Consider the following 19,741-nt stretch of genomic DNA (forward strand, 5'->3'; position numbering starts at 1 on the left):
GCCAAAAAGCAACATTTTTGTCTCATCTGACCAGAATGAATACCTTCTTCCATATGTGAACACCAAATGAGTTTGCTTATTGTTTCTTTAAGCATTACTTTTTTATGGCCACTCTTCTGTTAAAGGCCAGCTCTATGGAGTGTACGGTTTAAAGTGGTCCTATGGACAGATCTCCCTCTCTTGGCTGGTTTGTTGTGGTACCATATTCTTTCCATTTTTTAATAATGGATTTAATTGCGCTCCAGGGGATGTTTAAAGTTTCTGATATTTTTTTATAACTCAACCCTGATCTTTGTTCCTGCCCTGTTTGGAGCGCTCCTTGGTCTTCATGGTGCCTCTTGCTTTGTGGTGTCCTTGCATAGTGGTGTTGCAGACTGTGGGGCATTTTAGAACAGGTGTATATATACTGAGATCATGTGACACTTAGATTGAGCACAGGTGGACTTTATTGAACTAATTATGTGACTTCTGAAGGTTTTTTTAGGGGCTTCATAGCAAAAGGGGTTGAATACATATGCACACACCACTTTTTTTGTATTTTTTTTTAAACAAGTCATTTTTAAATTTCATTTGGACTATTTGTGTATGTCCATTACATGAAATCCAACAAAATAGGAAAAACATCAAGGGGGGATGAATACCTTTTCAAGGCACTGTATGTATACAAATGTTTCAAAAAAGCAGGGGTCTAGCCCCCCTTGAGGTTCTTGAGAGAGCAGCCAATGAAGTGAGAGAAGGGAAGAAGTCCATTCGAGCAGCAGCAAGGGATGAGAAAATATACTGAATGACACTGAAAAGGTACTTTGATATCAAAGAAAATGAACATGTACCTGTGTGAGAGGCTCTGATAGAGTAGCAGAGGCACACAAGGTCTTATCTGATGACATGGTGTCTGAGCTTGCTAAACATATGAAGAACCATGAGGACCAGTTTCATGGCTTTAGTAGCCTCAAATGCAGAAAACTTGCCTATAAATTGGTACATCGAAAACAACATCCCTGTCCCAGACAACTGGTCAAGAAATAGAAGGGTAAGTGATATTGAAGAGAGAGCTTTATATCTGAATGTAGGCATGCATTGAAGATATACAATACACCACACCCCCATTCCATGAATTACACTTTACCTACCAGCACCATCACCCACTGTCACAGGACACCGTCACCCACTGTCACAGGACACCGTCACCCACGGCATACGTTTTTTGGACAATATATGCTTTCCAATCTGTTATGTTTACATGAATTCTGATTATTTCGAGGGATACACAACATCATGAAATATATGTAGAGATCTTTGTTTGAAAGAATACTAAACTCAGCAAAAAAATGTCCTCTCACTGTCAACTGCTTTTATTTTCAGCAAACTTAACATGTGCAAATATTTGTATGAACATAACAAGATTCAACAACGGAGACATAAACTGAACAAGTTCCATAGACATGTGACAGACAGAAATTGAATAATGTGTCCCTGAACAATGGGGGGGGGGTCAAAATCAAAAGTAACAGTCAGTATCTGGTGTGGCCACCAGCTGCATTAAGTACTGCAGTACATCTCCTCCTCATGGACTGCACCAGATTGGACAGTTTTTGCTTTGAGATGATACCCCACTCTTCCACCAAGGCACCTGCAAGTTCCTGGACATTTCTGGGGGGATGGCCCTAGCCCTCACCCTCTGATCCAACAGCTCCCAGACGTGCTCAATGGATTGAGATCCGGGCCCTTCGCTGGCCATGGCAGAACACTGACATTCCTGTCTTGCAAGAAATCACACACAGAACGAGCAGTATGGCTGGTGGCATTGTCATGCTTAAGGGTCATGTCAGGATGAGCCTGCAGGAAGGGTACCACATGAGGGAGGAGGATGTCTTCCCTGTAACGCACAACGTTGAGATTGCCTGCAATGACAACAAGCTCAGTCCGATGATGCTGTGACACAACGCCCCAGACCATGACGGGCCCTCCACCTCCAAATCGATCACGCTTCAGAATACAGGCCTCGGTGTAACGCTCATTCCTTCAACGATGAACGCGAATCCGACCATCACCCCTGGTGAGACAAAACCATGACTCGTCAGTGAAGTGCACTTTTGCCAGTCCTGTCTGGTCCGGTCCAGCAACAGTGGGTTTGTGCCCATAGGCGTTGTGATGTCTGGTGAGGACCTGCTGAGCCCTCAGTCCAGCCTCTCTCAACCTATTGCGGACAGTCTGAGCACTGATGGAGGGACTGTGCGTTCCTGGAGTAACTCGGGCAGTTGTTGTTGCCATCCTGTACCTGTCCCGCAGGTGTGATGTTCAGATGTACCGATCCTGTGCAGGTGTTGTTACATTTGGTCTGCCACTGCGAGGATGATCAGTTGTCCGTCCTGTCTCCCTGTAGCGCTGTCTTAGGCGTCTCACAGTATGGACATTGCAATATATTTCCCTGGCCACATCTGCAGTCCTCATGCCTCCTTGCAGCATGCCTAAGGCACATTCACGCAGATGAGCAGGGGACCTTGGGCATTTTTCTTTGGTGTTTTTCAGAGTCAGAAGAAAGGCCTCTTTAGTGTCCTAAGTTTTCATAACTGTGACCTTAAATGCCTACCGTCTGTAAACTGTTAGTGTTTTAACGACCGTTCCACAGGTGCATGTTCATTAATTGTTTATGGTTCATTGAACAAGCATGGGAAACCGTGTTTAAACCCTTTACAATGAAGATCTGTGAAGTTATTTGGATTTTTATGAATTATCTTTAAAAGACAGGGTCCTGAAAAAGGGACGTTTCTTTTTCGCTGAGTTTATATTTCCCTTGACATAGTAATGCGGAATGTAAAAATGTTCTCAACATACCCCACTCTCCCATACAGTGTTTGTTAAGAATTACATTGTTTACAAGCAATGGACTAAAACAAGCTTATATTTCAGGTTCTGATGGGGTACGACAGTTGAACTAAGACCAAGAGGCATTTTTAAGTTAGATTCTTCAAGAATCAATGTGTATATTTCATTCATTTAAAAGTCCAAATATGGATTTAGCAATCGCTGGTTGCCCCTTTAAGAGAGTGTGGATGTCACACTAGCTCACTATTTCAGCTCTAATCAATGTGGGGCTGTGGGATATGGTAGGGAGCTATGTGCCAAATTATTTCTCCCAGGGCAGTATTTCAACCAGGGGAAGGTTTAAGTGGAGCTAGGCTGGAGTATTTTTTTTCAGTGCTCTGACTCCCATGGTGCTGGGTTCTATGATGGAGTGGGGGAGGGGGGGGGGATACAAGACTGTAAAACTGTAGTCCAGTGAGGTCAGAGGGAGTTAGAGGGGGGCATGACAACTGGACTAGCAGCAGGGCACTATAAGAAAGTTTAGTTCAAGACAAGGCTCGCTCTCTCTCTCTCTCTCTTGCGTGCGTGCTTGTGTGTGCGTGTGTGTGTGTGAGTATGTGTGCGTGTGTGTGCTAGCGTGCATGTGTAGTGTAAAGAATTCTAAAGTGGTGCACTTTGTCTTCTTGTCCTCGCACCGCCATTCCCCTCTCCTCTCCTCCATTCCGGCCCCCTCATCTAAATCATGTGGCAGACCACCTCAGGAGAAAAGATGCGGGACTTTGCCAAAACGCTGAAGAACAAGTTCCGGTCGAAGCAGTACTTTAGCAAGCACCCTCAGCGGGGCTACCTGCCTGTCCAGTCGGTGCTGGAGGCTGAGAACTCTGAGACGTGAGTCATACCTCTACAGACACATACATATGGCTAGACAGACTGGCACAGAGAAGACAGGAAACATGATTTGACAGAGAGAGGGAGACTGCTTATATATATGACAGCAATACATTTTCCAATAATATTACGATGTAAGCTTTGTTGGCAGTATTCTATGATGTTGAGGGGAAGGGAGCACTTCTGTTTTGATGCGGTTGGTTGTACATGAGTGGGATTCAATACGTTTTTAAGAAGTAGACACCACGAAGTACCAGTAGTAGAGGTATTAATGATGTTTTTCTGTGTTTTACCAGGCCGTGCTCCTCTCCCAAGCTACCCCATGCAGACACACACAGCAGAATCGAGCACTTCGCTAGCAGGTCGGGTGTTATACGCTCACACACACACACGCGCACACGCACGCACGCACGCACGCACGCAATAAATAAATACTCCCATCCTACCCTTACTTAACTCCTCTGCCTACTCCAGTCCTGAACCATCTGTCTCCTTCCCTCCATCCATTCTCCTCACACTCCCCAGTTCTCTCTCCTCAGTCTGATTAAGATATTGATCTGGCTGCATTTTGGTCTGAGCTTTGACTTGAGTGTAGACTGTTGTGCCCAACTGGTATCCTCTCTCTCTTTCTCTCTTTCTCGTTTCTCGTTTCCCACACACACACACACACACACACACACACACACACACACACACACACACACACACACACACACACACACACACACACACACACACACACACACACACACACACACACACACACACACACACACTGAGAAGGGTGCAGTAAGTTTGGTCTGGGGTGAGCAGGGGTCACCTGAATGTGGATGCCTGGTGGCATGGTAAAGCATTGTGACAGGGCACTGGGTCCATTGGGTACCTGGTGGATGCCAGAGCAGATCAGTGTCTGTCTGTCAGGGTTACAGAGAGGGCACCGCCAGGGCATGGCAGAGCAGTCTCTCACCCAGGGCAGTAATGCCAATAGCAGAGCAGAGCAGAGCAGGGGATAGATCACTGCACTCTGGGTGTACAGTACAGTATGTTTTATGTGTATGTGTGTGTGTGTGTGTGGGGGGTAGAGAGAGAGAGAGAATACTACAGGGCACAGATCACTTTCTTGTACTGTATGTGTGATAGTGCTTCTCAGTATTGATCCTCTCTCTCTCTGAACTTCCCTTTCAGTCTCTCTCACACATTTAGTTTAGTCATTGTATTCACTCTCTTTCTTCTCTCCCAGTCATTCAGATCCATTATTTCTATTGACTGAAATGATATGCTTCTGTTCCCAAGTCCTCTCACATTTACACTGCATTCGGAAAATGTTCAGACCCTTTTGCTTTTTCCACGTTTCTGTTACGTTACAGTCTCATTCTACCATGGATTTAAAATGTTAAAAATCCTCATCAATCTACATCTACTATATTATAATATAATAAGGCTCCATGGTGGCTAATACATTATAATAGAATAAGGCTCCATGTTAGCTAATACATTATAATATAATAAGGCTCCATGGTAGCTAATACATTATAATATAATAAGGCTCCATGGTAGCTAATACATTATATAATAAGGCTCTATGGTAGCTAATACATTATAATAGAATAAGGCTCCATGGTAGCTAATACATTATAATAAGGCTCTATGGTAGCTAATACATTATAATAGAATAAGGCTCCATGGTAGCTAGATAGATCCTGGACGGACAGATAGATCCTGGACGGACAGATAGATCCTGGACGGGGACAGATAGATCCTGGACGGGGACAGATAGATCCTGGACGGGGACAGATAGATCCTGGACGGGGACAGATAGATCCTGGACGGACAGATAGATCCTGGACGGACAGATAGATCCTGGACGGACAGATAGATCCTGGACGGACAGATAGATCCTGGACGGGGACAGATAGATCCTGGACGGGGACAGATAGATCCTGGACGGGGACAGATAGATCCTGGACGGACAGATAGGATAGATCCTGGACGGACAGATAGGATAGATCCTGGACGGACAGATAAATCCTGGACGGGGACAGATAGATCCCGGACGGGGACAGATAGATCCCGCACGGGGACAGATAGATCCCGCACGGGGACAGATAGATCCCGCACGGGGACAGATAGATCCCGCACGGGGACAGATAGATCCCGGACGGGGACAGATAGATCCCGGACGGGGACAGATAGATCCCGGACGGGGACAGATAGATCCCCGTAACCTTCCCAAGTTCTCTCACGTCACCCCGCTCCTCCGCTCTCTCCACTGGCTTCCAGTTGAAGCTCGCATCCGCTACAAGACCATGGTGCTTGCCTACGGAGCTGTGAGGGGAACGGCACCTCAGTACCTCCAGGCTCTGATCAGGCCCTACACCCAAACAAGGGCACTGCGTTCATCCACCTCTGGCCTGCTCGCCTCCCTACCACTGAGGAAGTACAGTTCCCGCTCAGCCCAGTCAAAACTGTTCGCTGCTCTGGCCCCCCAATGGTGGAACAAACTCCCTCACGACGCCAGGACAGCGGAGTCAATCACCACCTTCCGGAGACACCTGAAACCCCACCTCTTTAAGGAATACCTAGGATAGGATAAAGTAATCCTTCTCACCCCCCTTAAAAGACCTAGATGCACTATTGTAAAGTGGCTGTTCCACTGGATGTCTTAAGGTGAAAGCACCAATTTGTAAGTCGCTCTGGATAAGAGCGTCTGCTAAATGACTTAAATGTAAATGTACACATAATACCCCATAATAACAAAGAAAAACAGGTTTATAGAAAAAACTGAAATACCGTATTTACATAAGTATTCAGACCCTTTGCTTATAAGACTCGAAATTGAGCTCCAGTGCATCCTGTTTCCATTGATCATCCTTGAGATGTTTCTACAAATTGATTGGAGTCCATTTGTGATTGGATATGATTTGGAAAGGCACACACCTGTCTATATAAGGTCCCACAGTTGACAGTGCATGTCAGAGAAAAAAACAAGACATGATGTCAAAGGAATTGTCCGTCGAGCTCCGAGACAGGCACAGATCTGGGGAAGGGTACCAAAAACATGTGCAGCATTGAAGGTCCCCAAGAACACAGTGGCCTCCATCATTCTAGCAAATGGCTCCTAAAGGACTCACAGACCACTCTCAGACCAGGAGGTCTGATGAAGCCAAGATTGAACACTTTGGCCTGAATGCCAAGCGTCACATCTGGAGGATGCCTGGCACCATCCCTATGGTGAAGCATGGAGGGACTGGAGGGACTCTCGATCCTGACTGGGAGACTAGTCAGGATCGAGAGAAAGATGAACGGAGCAAAGTACAGAGAGATCCTTGATGAAAACCTGCTCCAGAGCGCTCAAAACCTCAGACTGGGGGGAAGGTTCACCTTCCAACAGGATTAACTGCCTTGTTCAGGTGTAGAATGACAGATTTTTACCTTGTCAGGTGGGGATTCGATCTAGCAACCGTTCGGTTACTGGCCCAATGCTCTAACCACTAGGCTACCTGCTGCTCCAGTATGGGGTATTGTGTGTAGATTGATGAGGGATAAAAACTATTTAATACATTTTAGAATAAGGCTGTAATGTAACACAATGTGGAAAAAGGGGTCTGAATACTTTCCGAATGCACTATATTAGTCTTCTGACAATTCTAATCATTAATGTTGTCTCGCTCTCTCTCTCTCTCACACACTCCCTCACGCTCTCTCTCTCATACTCTCTCTAGCTCTATCTCTCCCTCACTCTTCAAAAACACATCAAATGAGGGACTATATATATATATAATATATATATTTATCCACCCCTCCCCCATCATTGTCCCGTCCCAAAGTAATGAAACATCTAATTAATATCAGAAGTGTCAGAACTGCCATACAGCTATATTAAAGGTCCCCGAGGCTGTCCTTATAGAAGAGTGTTTGTCTGTCCATTCAGTCAAATGAGGGGTGTTCATGTTAATCCAGGTTAATAATATTGTGTCCCAGAGGAAGATTGTGGGTATTTGATGTTTTGGTTGCCTCTTAAGGGACAGATTTTCTGGCGTACCCCACACACATGCACCGAGGTGCCAGTGGATAGCTCTCCTTTCATCATAAGTTCAGACTCCAGTTCTGAGAGAGGAATGGAGAGAGGGAGGGGTAGAGGGAGAGGCAAGGGGAGGGAGAGAGATGGCCTGGGGATGCGAGGGAGGGAGCGAGAGAGAACACTCCACATAGGACTCTTATAGGAATTGACTCACTCACAAATTCCCTCATCTTCATGACTATCCTAGGGACAGGGGCCAAGTCTACGGCTCTCACACGGAATACACACATGCGCACGTACATACACACAGTCTCATTCTCACAGTTTCACACACAACTCACATGCAGATTCACTCACACACACACACACACACACACACACACACACACACACACACACACACACACACACACACACACACACACACACACTCACACATTTACAACCATGCGACCCAACCTTGCACCCCTTTCACCCTCCAGTCCCCTTGGGGGTTAGTGACCTTCTCCATCCCCTCCTGCCGTAGTCCCTAGCTGGGGTGCGGGTCACTCTCCTTTCTACCCTGCCTTCTGGTCCTATGAATGAATGACCTGACTGATTGAATAAAGGGCTGTCAGCCATAGAGGCCAGGTCTGGCCACAGTGAGAGTGGATGTCCTGTACCCTCTCTTTCTTGGTGGAAGGGGCATAAGGATGCAATATGGATCCCTCTGACAAGCGTCAATCCATTCTCATCCTTCTTTCCTGTCCCTCTAGCCGTCCATTAGTAAATTAGTTTTGGTGGTGGTGGTGGATAGCGTGTGTGTGTGAGTGTGTATGTTTGGGGAGCTGGAGTAGCATGAGGCACTTAGCACATTTCATTAGTATCTCTGGCGGAGTCTGTATGTGTCTGATGGTTCCAACACAGCCCTCCTGGCAGCTCCCTCAGAAGGCCATTCCCACTGCTGAGAGAGTGAAGTGCGCTAAAAGCAAACTTCTCCCTATTCAGCTGCCTGGTAAAACGGGAGGAGATGACAGTTTGTAGCAGTGTGGGAGCTGTCCATAGTGCTGAAAAAGTTAGTCCCTATCCATGGTGCTGAACTGCCAATCATCTCATCCACTTTGTAACAGGGTAGAAGGAGAAGAGCAGCGTGGGAGCTGTCCATGGTGCTGAAAAGTTACAGTCCCTATCCATGGTGCTGAACTGCCAATTGTCTCAACCCCATTGTAAACAGGGTAGAAGGAGAAGAGCTGTGTGGTAGCTGTTCGTGGTGCTGAAATACCGCACTACAGCGCTGTACTGAAAAGCTCTCCTCTTTCAAAAGATCTCTCTGTCTCTCTGTGTGTGTATGTGTGTGTGTTTTCCTGTGGTCCAGGTTGGCGGAGATGGAGAACCAGAATTGTTCCTTCTTCACGGATAGTCTGTCGCCTGATGAGAGTCTGTGAGTACACTGCCACCTCCTCCACACACTGAACCCTTTCATTACAGCCGAGGCCCTGCTCTGAAATATGTAGTGTGTGCGTGCGTGTGTGTGTGTGTGTGTGTGTGTGTGTGTGTGTGTGTGTGTGTGTGTGTGTGTGTGTGTGTGTGTGAGTGTGTGTGTGTGTGTGTGTGTGTGTGTGTGTGTGTGTGTGTGTGTGAGGGAGTGTGTCGGCGTGTGTGTACCTGTGTGTATGCTCCTGTGTGTGTGCACATGCATTCAGGGGAGGCTGGGCAATCACATAAAGAAATCAGTAAGTTAATGAAAATGACCCATGGCAATGCATACTCCCCCTTCATCATATAAAAGTCTTTGTGATTAAAGACTGTGGCAGTGGGAACAAATAGAAAGGGCTGCTGCACAGAAGACCAGAGGAAGAGGAGAGGGTGGCTGAAACAAAAACTGGAGGGGGAAGAAGGGGGGGGCGAGTAGTAGCTTTGGTTGAATCAATCATGTGAACCCCTCACTAAGGAATGCTATAAACCAACTAAATTCATGAAAGGGCCTGGTCGCTGAGGTGTTGGCCCTGATCAAAGGCTTTGGCTGAGAGAGAGGGAGAGAGAGAGAGAGAGAGAGAGAGAGAGAGAGAGAGAGAGAGAGAGAGAGAGAGAGAGATTACATATATATATCTGAGTGTGTGTGTGTGTGTGTGTGTGTGTGTGTGTGTGTGTGTGTGTGTGTGTGTGTGTGTGTGTGTGTGTGAGGGAGTGTGAGGGAGTGTGTCGGCATGTGTGTAGGGTGTGTCGGCATATATATATAGGGTTTTGGGGGTGAGACAAGTGTGTGTGTTTTCATGATGCACACTCACTTACTGCTGTAAAAAAAAATGCATTTTCCAACCAAGGTAGTGGCCTTGATCAAAGGGTTTACTGTGTGTGTTTTCGTGTCTAGAGAAATAGTGAGAGAGTGTTTGTATTTACGTGTGTGTGTATTCATCTGTGTCTTTGTTCAAGTCAGTGTGTGTATTCATTTCTGTGAATACGTGTGGGTGTGTTCCTGTCTGCGTGTGTGTTTGTGTGTGTGTGTGTGTGTGTGTGTGTGTGTGTGTGTGTGTGTGTGTGTGTGTGTGTGTGTGTGTGTGTGTGTGTGTGTGTGTGTGTGTGTGTGCGCACATGTGTATTTGCTAAATAGAGAGGGTAATGGCATGGTGTGTGAGGCTGCTAGTTTAATGTGACTGTTTGTATAGTTGCTCAGTGTGCTGCTGCCTGCGAGTTATTGGCTGTGTGTCTCTGTGCTGTTGGAAGACTTTTCTCTTTGCCACCGTGGCTATGTGTGTCGCAAGTGTTTTGGGTGCTGTGTTCTTATCAGTAGGGCTACTACTCTGTCTCTGCTGCTGAGTCCCCTCTTTCTTATGCCACTACTTTTTCATAGAATTTCTTAAAGACTGTCTTGAATTTCTTGACTGTCTTGAATTTCTTAAGACTGTCTTGAATTTCTTAAGACTGCCGGTGTGCTTGTGCTGATGTGCGTCTATCCTGCCGGTGTGTCTGTTGCTGTCCGCGCGTCTGTTGCTGTGTGTGTGTGTGTCTGTTGCTCTCTGTGTGTCTGTTGCTCTCCATGTGTCTGTTGCTGTCATTGTGTCTGGTGCGTGCTGTCCGTGTGTCTGTTGCTCTCCGTGTGTCTGGTGCGTGCTGTTCGTGTGTCTGGTGCTGTCAGTGTGTCTGGTGCTGTCCGTGTGTCTGGTGCTGTCCGTGTGTCTGTTGCTGTCAGTGTGTCAGTACTGCTCTTCTATACCCATGTGTCTGTGACACTTTGCTACTGCTTTGTTGCCTGTGCTGCTGTGTGGCTGTGCTGTCTGTCTGCTCTGTACCAGTGTGTCAATGGCTCGGTGCTGCTCTGTGCTTTTCCTGTCCTGTCCTGTGCCGTCTTGTCTGTGGCTGTGCTGCGGCTCAGTGTGCTGAGTGTCTCCTTTGCTGTGTTATGTGGGGGACTCAGGGATGAAGATCAGTACCTCCTGCGTCACTCCAGCCCCGGCACCCTGGACCAGGACTCCCCCAGCGGACAGCAGATGCTGCTGATCCACCTGGACTGCCAGGACAAGGACGAGCTGCAGAGAACGCTAGCCCGTCTGGAGAATGAAAACCGGTGAGAAAACATAACCTTTAGGTTTTAGAACCGTTTGGTCTTATAATCTTTAGAACTGGAACCTTTCGGCCTCATTTCAGTCCTATAATCTTTTGGTCTTAGAACCTTTAGGACCTATAACCTTTTGGTCTTAGAACCTTTAAGACCTATAACCTTTTTGGTCGTAGAACTTTTAGGACCTATGACCTTTTGGTCGTAGAACCTTTAGGACTTAGAGCTGTTAGGTCCTGGAAGCTTACAGGGCCACTACCAAGGCCATCATAATCAATTATATTATGCTTCTGGCACCAAATGTGAGAACTACACATTGGTAGTGGATGACATGAGTGCCGCCAGACAAGGTTAAGCGCTTTGAGACCTAGTTAAAAGTGCTATGTAAATGTAACCGTTGTTATTATGATCATAGTTTACAATGCCCTTCCCAAGTCATAAACACACCACACACAGACTACAAAGTGCACCTGTTAAAGCAGTGGCCCATAAAAGACCCAGCTTTTTCATGTCCTCAAAGCGTCCACATAATCACAACACAACTGGAACACTGCTGGGAGTTTATTGACCAATATCAGCAATACAATCAACACCGAACATGTCAGAGAGTAAGCATGGAGAACCAACTCCCAAAAGAAAACCAGACTCCTCGATGCACATAAACAATTTATGCTTTTCACCATCGGGAATAAATGCAGAAACTGACTTGCTAAAGTCGATAAATTATAAACTGGGCATACATGATCTAATCAGTAAAGATACAGTGCGTTCTGAAAGTAAGACTCCTTGACTTTTTCCACATTTTGTAACGTTACAGCCTTATTTTAAAATGGATAAAGCAAAACAATAAGAGCCTTATTTACATAAGTATTCAGACCCTTTGCTATGAGACACGAAATTGAGATCAGGCGCATCCTGTTTTCCATTGATCATCCTTGAAATGTTTCTACAACTTGATCTGTGGTCAATTCAATTGATTGGACATGATTTGGAAAGGCACAGACCTGTCTATATAAGGTCCCACAGTTGACAGTGCATGTCAGAGCAGAAACCAAGCCATGAGGTCGAAGGAATTGTCCGTAGAGCTCCGAGACAGGATTGTGTTCGAGGCACAGATCTGGAGAAGGGTACCAAAAAATTTCTGCAGCATTGAAGGTCCCCAAGAACACAGGGGCCTCCATCATTCTTACATGGAAGAAGTTGGGAACCACCAAGACTCTTCCTAGAGCTGTCCACCTGGCCAAACTGAGCAATCGGAGGAGAAGGGCCTTGGCCAGGGAGGTGACCAAGAACCCGATGGTCACTCTGACGGAGCTCTAGAGTTCCTCTGTGGAGATGGGAGAACCTTACAGAAGGACAACTATCTATTGACCCTAAGCACACAGCCAAGACAACTCAGGAGTGGCTTCGGGACAAGTCTCTGAATGTCCTTGAGTGTGCCTGCCAGAGCCCGGACTTGAACCCGATTGAACATCTCTGGAGAGACCTGAAAATAGCTGTTAAGCAACGCTCCACATCCAACCTGACAGAGCTTGCGAGGATCTGCAGAGAAGAATGGGAGAAACTCCCCAAATACAGGTGTGCCAAGCTTGTAGCGTCATACCCAAGAAGACTCAAGGCTGTAATCACTGCCAAAGGTGCTTTAACAAAGTACTGAGTAAGGGGTCTGAATACTTATGTAAATGTGATATTTCAGTTTTTTAAAGTTTCTAAAAACCTGTTTTTGCTTTGTCATTATGGGGTACTGTGTGTAGATTGATGAGGGGAAAAAACAATTGAATCCATTTTAGAATAAGGCTGTAACGTAACAAAATGTGGAAAAAGTCAAGGGTCTGAATAGTTTCTGAATGCATTGTAACTGTATATAATACAATTGAGGTGAGGGCGTTGTAAATTATTTTGTCGGTTAATCTGCTTCTGTTCTGTGAGTGGCACTGTTTGCTCTTTTTGAAGGGTGTGTCCCGGGATCTGGGGGCATGGGTGTGGTCAGCCGGTCTCCGGGACGACAACCCAACTTGGGATGGGGGGAGGTTTTAGCAGGTGGAATAGTGGAGAACAATTGAAGGTTTACTTAGTAGCAATGCAAATATCATGGTACAGCTATATGGCCACTCAACCATCATGGTACTTTTTAATGGTAAGTTACAAACATATATTATGATGAATATTATTGAAACTTGTATTTCGTTAGGGTAAATGGTGAAATAAGTTTTGCCAGTTATAATTGTAATGGCTTAGCAGATTGTATTTACCTGGCTAAAAGAGAAGTAATATAATATCTATTATTTACAGGAAACTCATTCAGCAATTTTAGATGAAGTTGTGTGGAGAAAGGACTGGGGAGTGCGAAATACTTCTCCCTTGAGCAACTCAAAAGGGGTGATGATCTTAATTTTGATCAGAATATGCAAATTGTCCAAACAGATCCGCAAGGTAGATGGATGATTTTAAATATGTTACTGGACCACAAACAGATGTCTCATTAATCTATACAGTCCAAATAATGATGATCCACACTTCTTTGAAAATATATATGTAACGGCAGATTTCCTCCTCTTCATCTGAAGACCAAAACGCAGCGTGGTAAGTGTCCATATCGTTTATTATTAAAAAAAATCAACTGAACACTAAGAACTACAAAACAATACATGTGAAAATGACCGAAAACCAAACCGAAACAGTCCCGTGTGGTGACAAACACAGACACGGAAACAAACACCCACAAACCAACAGTGAAACCCAGGCTACCTAAGTATGATTCTCAATCAGAGACAACTAACGACACCTGCCTCTGATTGAGAACCATACTAGGCCGAAACAGAAACCAAACATAGAAACACAAAACATAGACTGCCCACCCCAACTTACGCCCTGACCATACTAAATAAAGACAAAACAAAGGAAATAAAGGTCAGAACGTGACAATATATAATAATTTATAAAACCTACAAGCAATACAATACTATGATGGAGGGAGGGTTTTAAATACCTCAATGGGCTGTAAAGGAAATCACACTACAAACTATCACCCTCATGCACTTTAGGAAAATCACAAATATCATGGATACATTGAAACTAGTGGATATATGAAGGTTTAAATACCCTGACCCGGTGAGATATACGTGGCAGAGGCTCAATCAAGCTAGTCGTCTTGACTATCTTCTTATGTAATTCTCGCTGGCACCAAAAGTTTAAAAATGGTTGCTAGGGGACAGAATGTGGTTGGACCGTCAAATAATTGGCATGTACATTACTCTTGCAGAATTTCCACGCATGTGAGGATATTGCACATTTTATCAAAGCCTATTGAATGATAACTTGTTTTTTTTAACTAGGGCAGAAGAATTTATAACAGACTTTTTCCGACATGACATAGGTACAGCAGATCCCCTTATTGTATGGGACACTTTTAAATGTGCCTTTAGAGGCCATGCCATTCAGTACTCATCTCTAAATCACAGCAATTTAGGTCAAAAGAGTCCATATTAACAAAGGAAATAGAAGGACTAACAATACAGATGAATAGCAATACAACTTTACCATAGAGGCACAGAATACATTAAAGGAAAAACAAAAAGAAATGGGGGAAGTTATTCAAGAAAGAGCAAATGTAATTTATTAGAAAAATCATGCGAAATGTATGGAATATGGAGAAAAATGCACCAAATAATTTTTGAATCTTAAACATAGAAATGCTACCGAAAATGATTTACTGGAACTTGAAGCATATGTTTTCCTTTCAGTCTCCTCCATCTCCAATAACCAGAGTTATGGATTTTTTTTCTATTAACAAGATCAAATGAACATCTGTACAGAAAGACTAATGTGAAGGTCAAATTAGAGAGGAGAAACTACTTGATGCAATTAAGTCTGTGAAAAATCCAGGGCTGGATGGCATACCAGTTGAGGTATACCAGGACCGTTATTAGCATGTTTTAACCACTCACATAACAAATGCTAAATGATCAGTTACTCAACAAAAGGTTCTGAATTCATTATTACTGAAACAGGACCCAAGTGGTAAATATAAAGATCCAGTCCATTAAAAAGAATTGGAGGCGCATAGAATTAAAAAGTTATTGTCGGATATTATTCATCCTAATTAAGCAGGTTTTCTACATGGATGATACATTGGAGGTTATATAAGACAAGTACGGGACACAATAGAAAACCAGGCCTGGTATTCATAGCTGACTTTGAAAAGGCTTTTGATAAAGTACGACTGGAATTTCTACATAACATTTTGGAGAATCTCTTGTAATCTCAATGGGTTAAAGTTATGTAATAGTAACCCTATGCCTAAAATAGTAAATAATGGCTACTTCTTCGATAGTAGAAAACTGTCAAGAGGAGTAAAACAAGGTTGTCCATTATCTGCATATCTATTTATTATGGCCATTGAAATGTTAGCTATTAAAAATCAGATCCAACAGTAATATCAAGGGGCTAGAAATCCAGGGCTTAAAAACAGTGTCATTGTACGCCGATGAGTCATGTTTTCTTTTAAATCCACAATTTGGATCTCAGCACAGCCTCATCGAAGATCTCGATACTTGTTCTAACCTCTCTGAATTACAACCAAATCTGATAATGTACTATATTAAGTAGTATGTAAACAAAGCCAAAATTTGATAGAAGATTGCCTTTTCCCATCCACTTAATTTGACATCAGAGGCAACCTTCATAGGTGTGATTCATCTGAATTATTATCTTTTTGTATTTTCTGCATGTCCCTGACCGTTTGGCTAGCACACACACACACGCACGCACACGCACACACACACACACACACACACACACACACACACACACACACACACACACACACACACACACACACACACACACACACACACACACACACACACACACACACACACACACACACACACACACACACACACACACACACACACACACATTTGCTTTCCTTCTGTCCTTGGTGAATAATACGTTAATGATGCTAGATTAATACCATATATACACACAGCCCTTGGATGTCTGAAACCTTGACCCAGTTTGGTATTATTTCTGTTTTTACCATTTTATGATGAGGTATATCCTGTGTGTTCCTCATCTAGCACTAGGAGTTGTCCTCCTTTATTCTAATTGGCCTATAGGACCCCAGGTCATAGGTTGTAAACTGGGCTTGACCCCCAAAAATCTGACAAAAACATGTTTGCTCACCGTGAGTGTGGAGGTTGTGACTGTCTACTTTGTAAGAATGCTCCTGTGGTGGAATTAGTACCGTCATCCCATGCCTCAACTGTCTTTGCTCTGGGAAAATTGGTAAGGACATAGAATACCACACAATACCGCTGCTCTGAAAATATATTTTTTTATTGTCTGTGTGAATTTTATAGAGACAGGCAGTCTGTCTCCATAGAGACAGAAATAGATTATGAGCTGTGAAAGTTCATCCACTGAGTTCGTCTTTTTGTCAAACTTGAGTTAACTTCGAACAACAGTTCAATGAAATCGCAACCCAATTAAATATCTGTTTGCATACAGTGTATATTATGTTTAGTGATTGTTAACACAAATTCGTATCATGTCTGGTGATAATTATCTGCTTATTATTTGAGTTGACAATGAACATACAGTGAACAGTGAACATAAGGACTATGAGCAGACAGTGAGCATATGGTATATGAGCATATGGACTATGAGCATATGGACTATGAGCAGACAGTAAACATATGGACTATGAGCAGACAGTAAACATATGGACTATGAGTAGACAGTAAACATATGGACTATGAGCAGACAGTAAACATATGGACTATGAGTAGACAGTAAACATATGGACTATGAGCAGACAGTAAACATATGGACTATGAGCAGACAGTAAACATATGGACTATGAGCAGACAGTAAACATATGGACGATGAGCAGACAGTAAACATATGGACTATGAGCAGACAGTGAACATATGGACTATGAGCAGACAGTGAACATATGGACTATGAGCAGACAGTGAACATATGGACTATGAGCAGACAGTGAACATATGGACTATGAGCAGACAGTAAACATATGGACTATGAGCAGACAGTAAACATATGGACTATGAGCAGACAGTGAACATATGGACTATGAGCAGACAGTGAACAACATATAGACTATGAGCAGACAGTGAACATATGGATTATGAGCAGACAGTGAACATATGGACTATGAGCAGACAGTGAACATATGGACTATGAGCAGACAGTAAACATATGGACTATGAGCAGACAGTGAACAACATATGGACGCTTTAGCAGACATCTCACAGCATTTACTATCATAGCTTATTGTGGCCTGTGTGTGTGTCAGTGAAACTCCCAGCTCTTTAAAATGCTGTTTGCTGATGTCCTCTCTGTCCTCCCTCCTATTCCCAGGGTGCTACAGGGGGAGTGGCGGCGACTGAAGTGGAGGCATGAGGAGGCGGCGGCGGCGCCCCAGCTGACGGAGGGGGGTGAGGGGTGTCCGGGATCGCCCACGGGGGGCCAGCAGGACGAGGAGCTCCTGGCTGAGGCGAGGGTCCTTCGGCAGCACAAGACTCGCCTAGAGACACGAATGCAGATCCTGGAGGACCACAACAAACAGTTAGAGTCCCAGCTGCAGAGGCTACGAGAGTTATTGCTGCAGGTAGGGAGGGAGGAAGGAGAAACAATTGGAAAGTGGTAATAAAGAAAGAAAAGATGGGTTGGAAAAGAGGGGAGGGAGGGGTGGGGTAGAGAACATCTCTAGTAAATAGAAAAAGACTAATGACTTAAACTGCAGGTATAGAGACAGGAAGGGGGATAGATACCACGAGAGACAGAGGGAAATACCTACGGTAAAGAGAGAAAGAGAGAGGGGGATAGACTCAAGAGGGATTAAGTAGCAGAATGATATGGGACTGACACTAAACAGAAGAGAGAAAGGGGAATAGCAAAGATAGTGGCTGGATTGAGAGAAAATATGACACCGCTGTTGAGGAATATGAATGTGCAAATGAGGAATAGAGAGAGGGAGAGGAAGGAATGAAAGCTAATTTGTACTGCTGCACTAGGGGAGAGAGAGAAAGAGAGAGTGACAGAAAGACATTTCCTCACGTGAAAAGACTTTGGGAATAGAGAGAGGAGATTGAAAGAGAGACTGATTTAGTGGAAAGAGGGGAATGGGAAGAGAGGGACAGAATACCAAACATTCTAAAACATATATAGAGTTTAACTTCCTGTACACTTCTATGAACCTCCCAACCATATAATGCATTTCAATATCTTCCTAAGAAATAATCCTGCGCATACGCTCTTTATACGAGTCTGTTTATCGTTCCAACATGAAGTGATTGAACAGGGAAAGTGGTGGAGTGGGGGTGGGTAGTCGACTCGGTGTCAACCGTCAACCTCTGTTTTCATCTCTGTAGAAAGTAGATCTTCGTTTGTTCATGGTGGAACTAGGTCTGAATCCCCAGCCAACGCAGCCTTCAGTTTCACTGGAACACTTTGACTTATTTAGTGCATCTACATGTTTACTGCATCCTTCAACCCCAACACGTTCCAAGAAACATTTGTGCTTTTCTGAAGTAGCTGTCAAAAGGAGAATTCTGTTGGGATTGATGACACTATTTATTTTCCAACAGCCCAAAGATGACTCGGAGGCCAACGGATCGGAACCTTCATCCCTGTCATCTCCGGTGTCAGGGGGAGGCCGTCAGGGGGACGGACCCAGTAGAGAGACCACAGACACAGAGGCCGCGGGTGAGCTACTAAGACAAACATTCCCAAATAGTAGGTCAGGTCTCACTGGTGGGGTGCAAGTTCCAAGAAATACCTCCTGGATTAATGACTGAAAAAAAAAAACATTGTTTTGCTCATTCTGTGGGCCACAACAACATTAGTTCAGACAGAATGGAATGATCGAGTGTTCCGTTGTCGCTCATCTCTCTCTGTGTGATGCTGTGTGTGCCAGGAGATGGAGATGAGGATCATGAACAGGACACGGTGCAGCAGCTGCAGGAGGTCATAGAGCAGCTGAGAAACGTCTTCCCTTCAGAACCTGGTGAGCCTCGGACCCTACAGACCTGAGACAGAGAGCCAGAACCACGAACCTGATGAAGACACACATAGATTTTTCCTGAGGGGGTCTCAGGGTTATATCGTAATTCTGAATGATGTACTGTATACATGCCCCAGTTGGTAGAGCATGGCGCTTGCAATGCCAGGGTTGTGGGTTTGATTCCCATTGGGGACCAGTATGAAAAAAGCATGAAAATGCATGAACTCACTACTATAAGTTGATCTGGATAAGAGCATCTGCCAAATGGCTCAAATGTTGTTATTTTTTTAAAGTAAAATGAGACTGATACAACTTTGAAATGAACTTTGAAGACAGTGATACAAAATGACCAAAATGAAACAAGATAAGGAATGTCTGAGGAGTGTCTAGAAAGATAAGCTACAAAAGTTCTTATCTCAGTGGGGAACTACAATATAGATGCCTGATTCATTGCCTTTAATAC

The 19,741-nt window shown here is 44.4% G+C and overlaps 1 protein-coding gene across 1 annotated transcript in view; it reads left to right on the forward strand.

Moving 5' to 3' along the window:
* LOC115130619 (dystrophin-related protein 2-like) overlaps window positions 1-19,741 on the forward strand; it is a 118,755-nt gene that overhangs the window by 94,800 nt on the left and 4,214 nt on the right. Inside the window, exons 16-22 of the mRNA XM_065019665.1 lie at window positions 3,557-3,693; window positions 3,990-4,055; window positions 9,069-9,134; window positions 11,109-11,258; window positions 17,634-17,883; window positions 18,863-18,980; window positions 19,192-19,281. Of these exons, the coding sequence (XP_064875737.1) occupies window positions 3,557-3,693; window positions 3,990-4,055; window positions 9,069-9,134; window positions 11,109-11,258; window positions 17,634-17,883; window positions 18,863-18,980; window positions 19,192-19,281 (877 nt within the window). The remainder of the gene's footprint in view (window positions 1-3,556; window positions 3,694-3,989; window positions 4,056-9,068; window positions 9,135-11,108; window positions 11,259-17,633; window positions 17,884-18,862; window positions 18,981-19,191; window positions 19,282-19,741) is intronic.

This window comes from Oncorhynchus nerka, linkage group LG6 (assembly GCF_034236695.1).
Source record: "Oncorhynchus nerka isolate Pitt River linkage group LG6, Oner_Uvic_2.0, whole genome shotgun sequence".
Lineage (NCBI taxonomy): Eukaryota > Metazoa > Chordata > Actinopteri > Salmoniformes > Salmonidae > Oncorhynchus > Oncorhynchus nerka.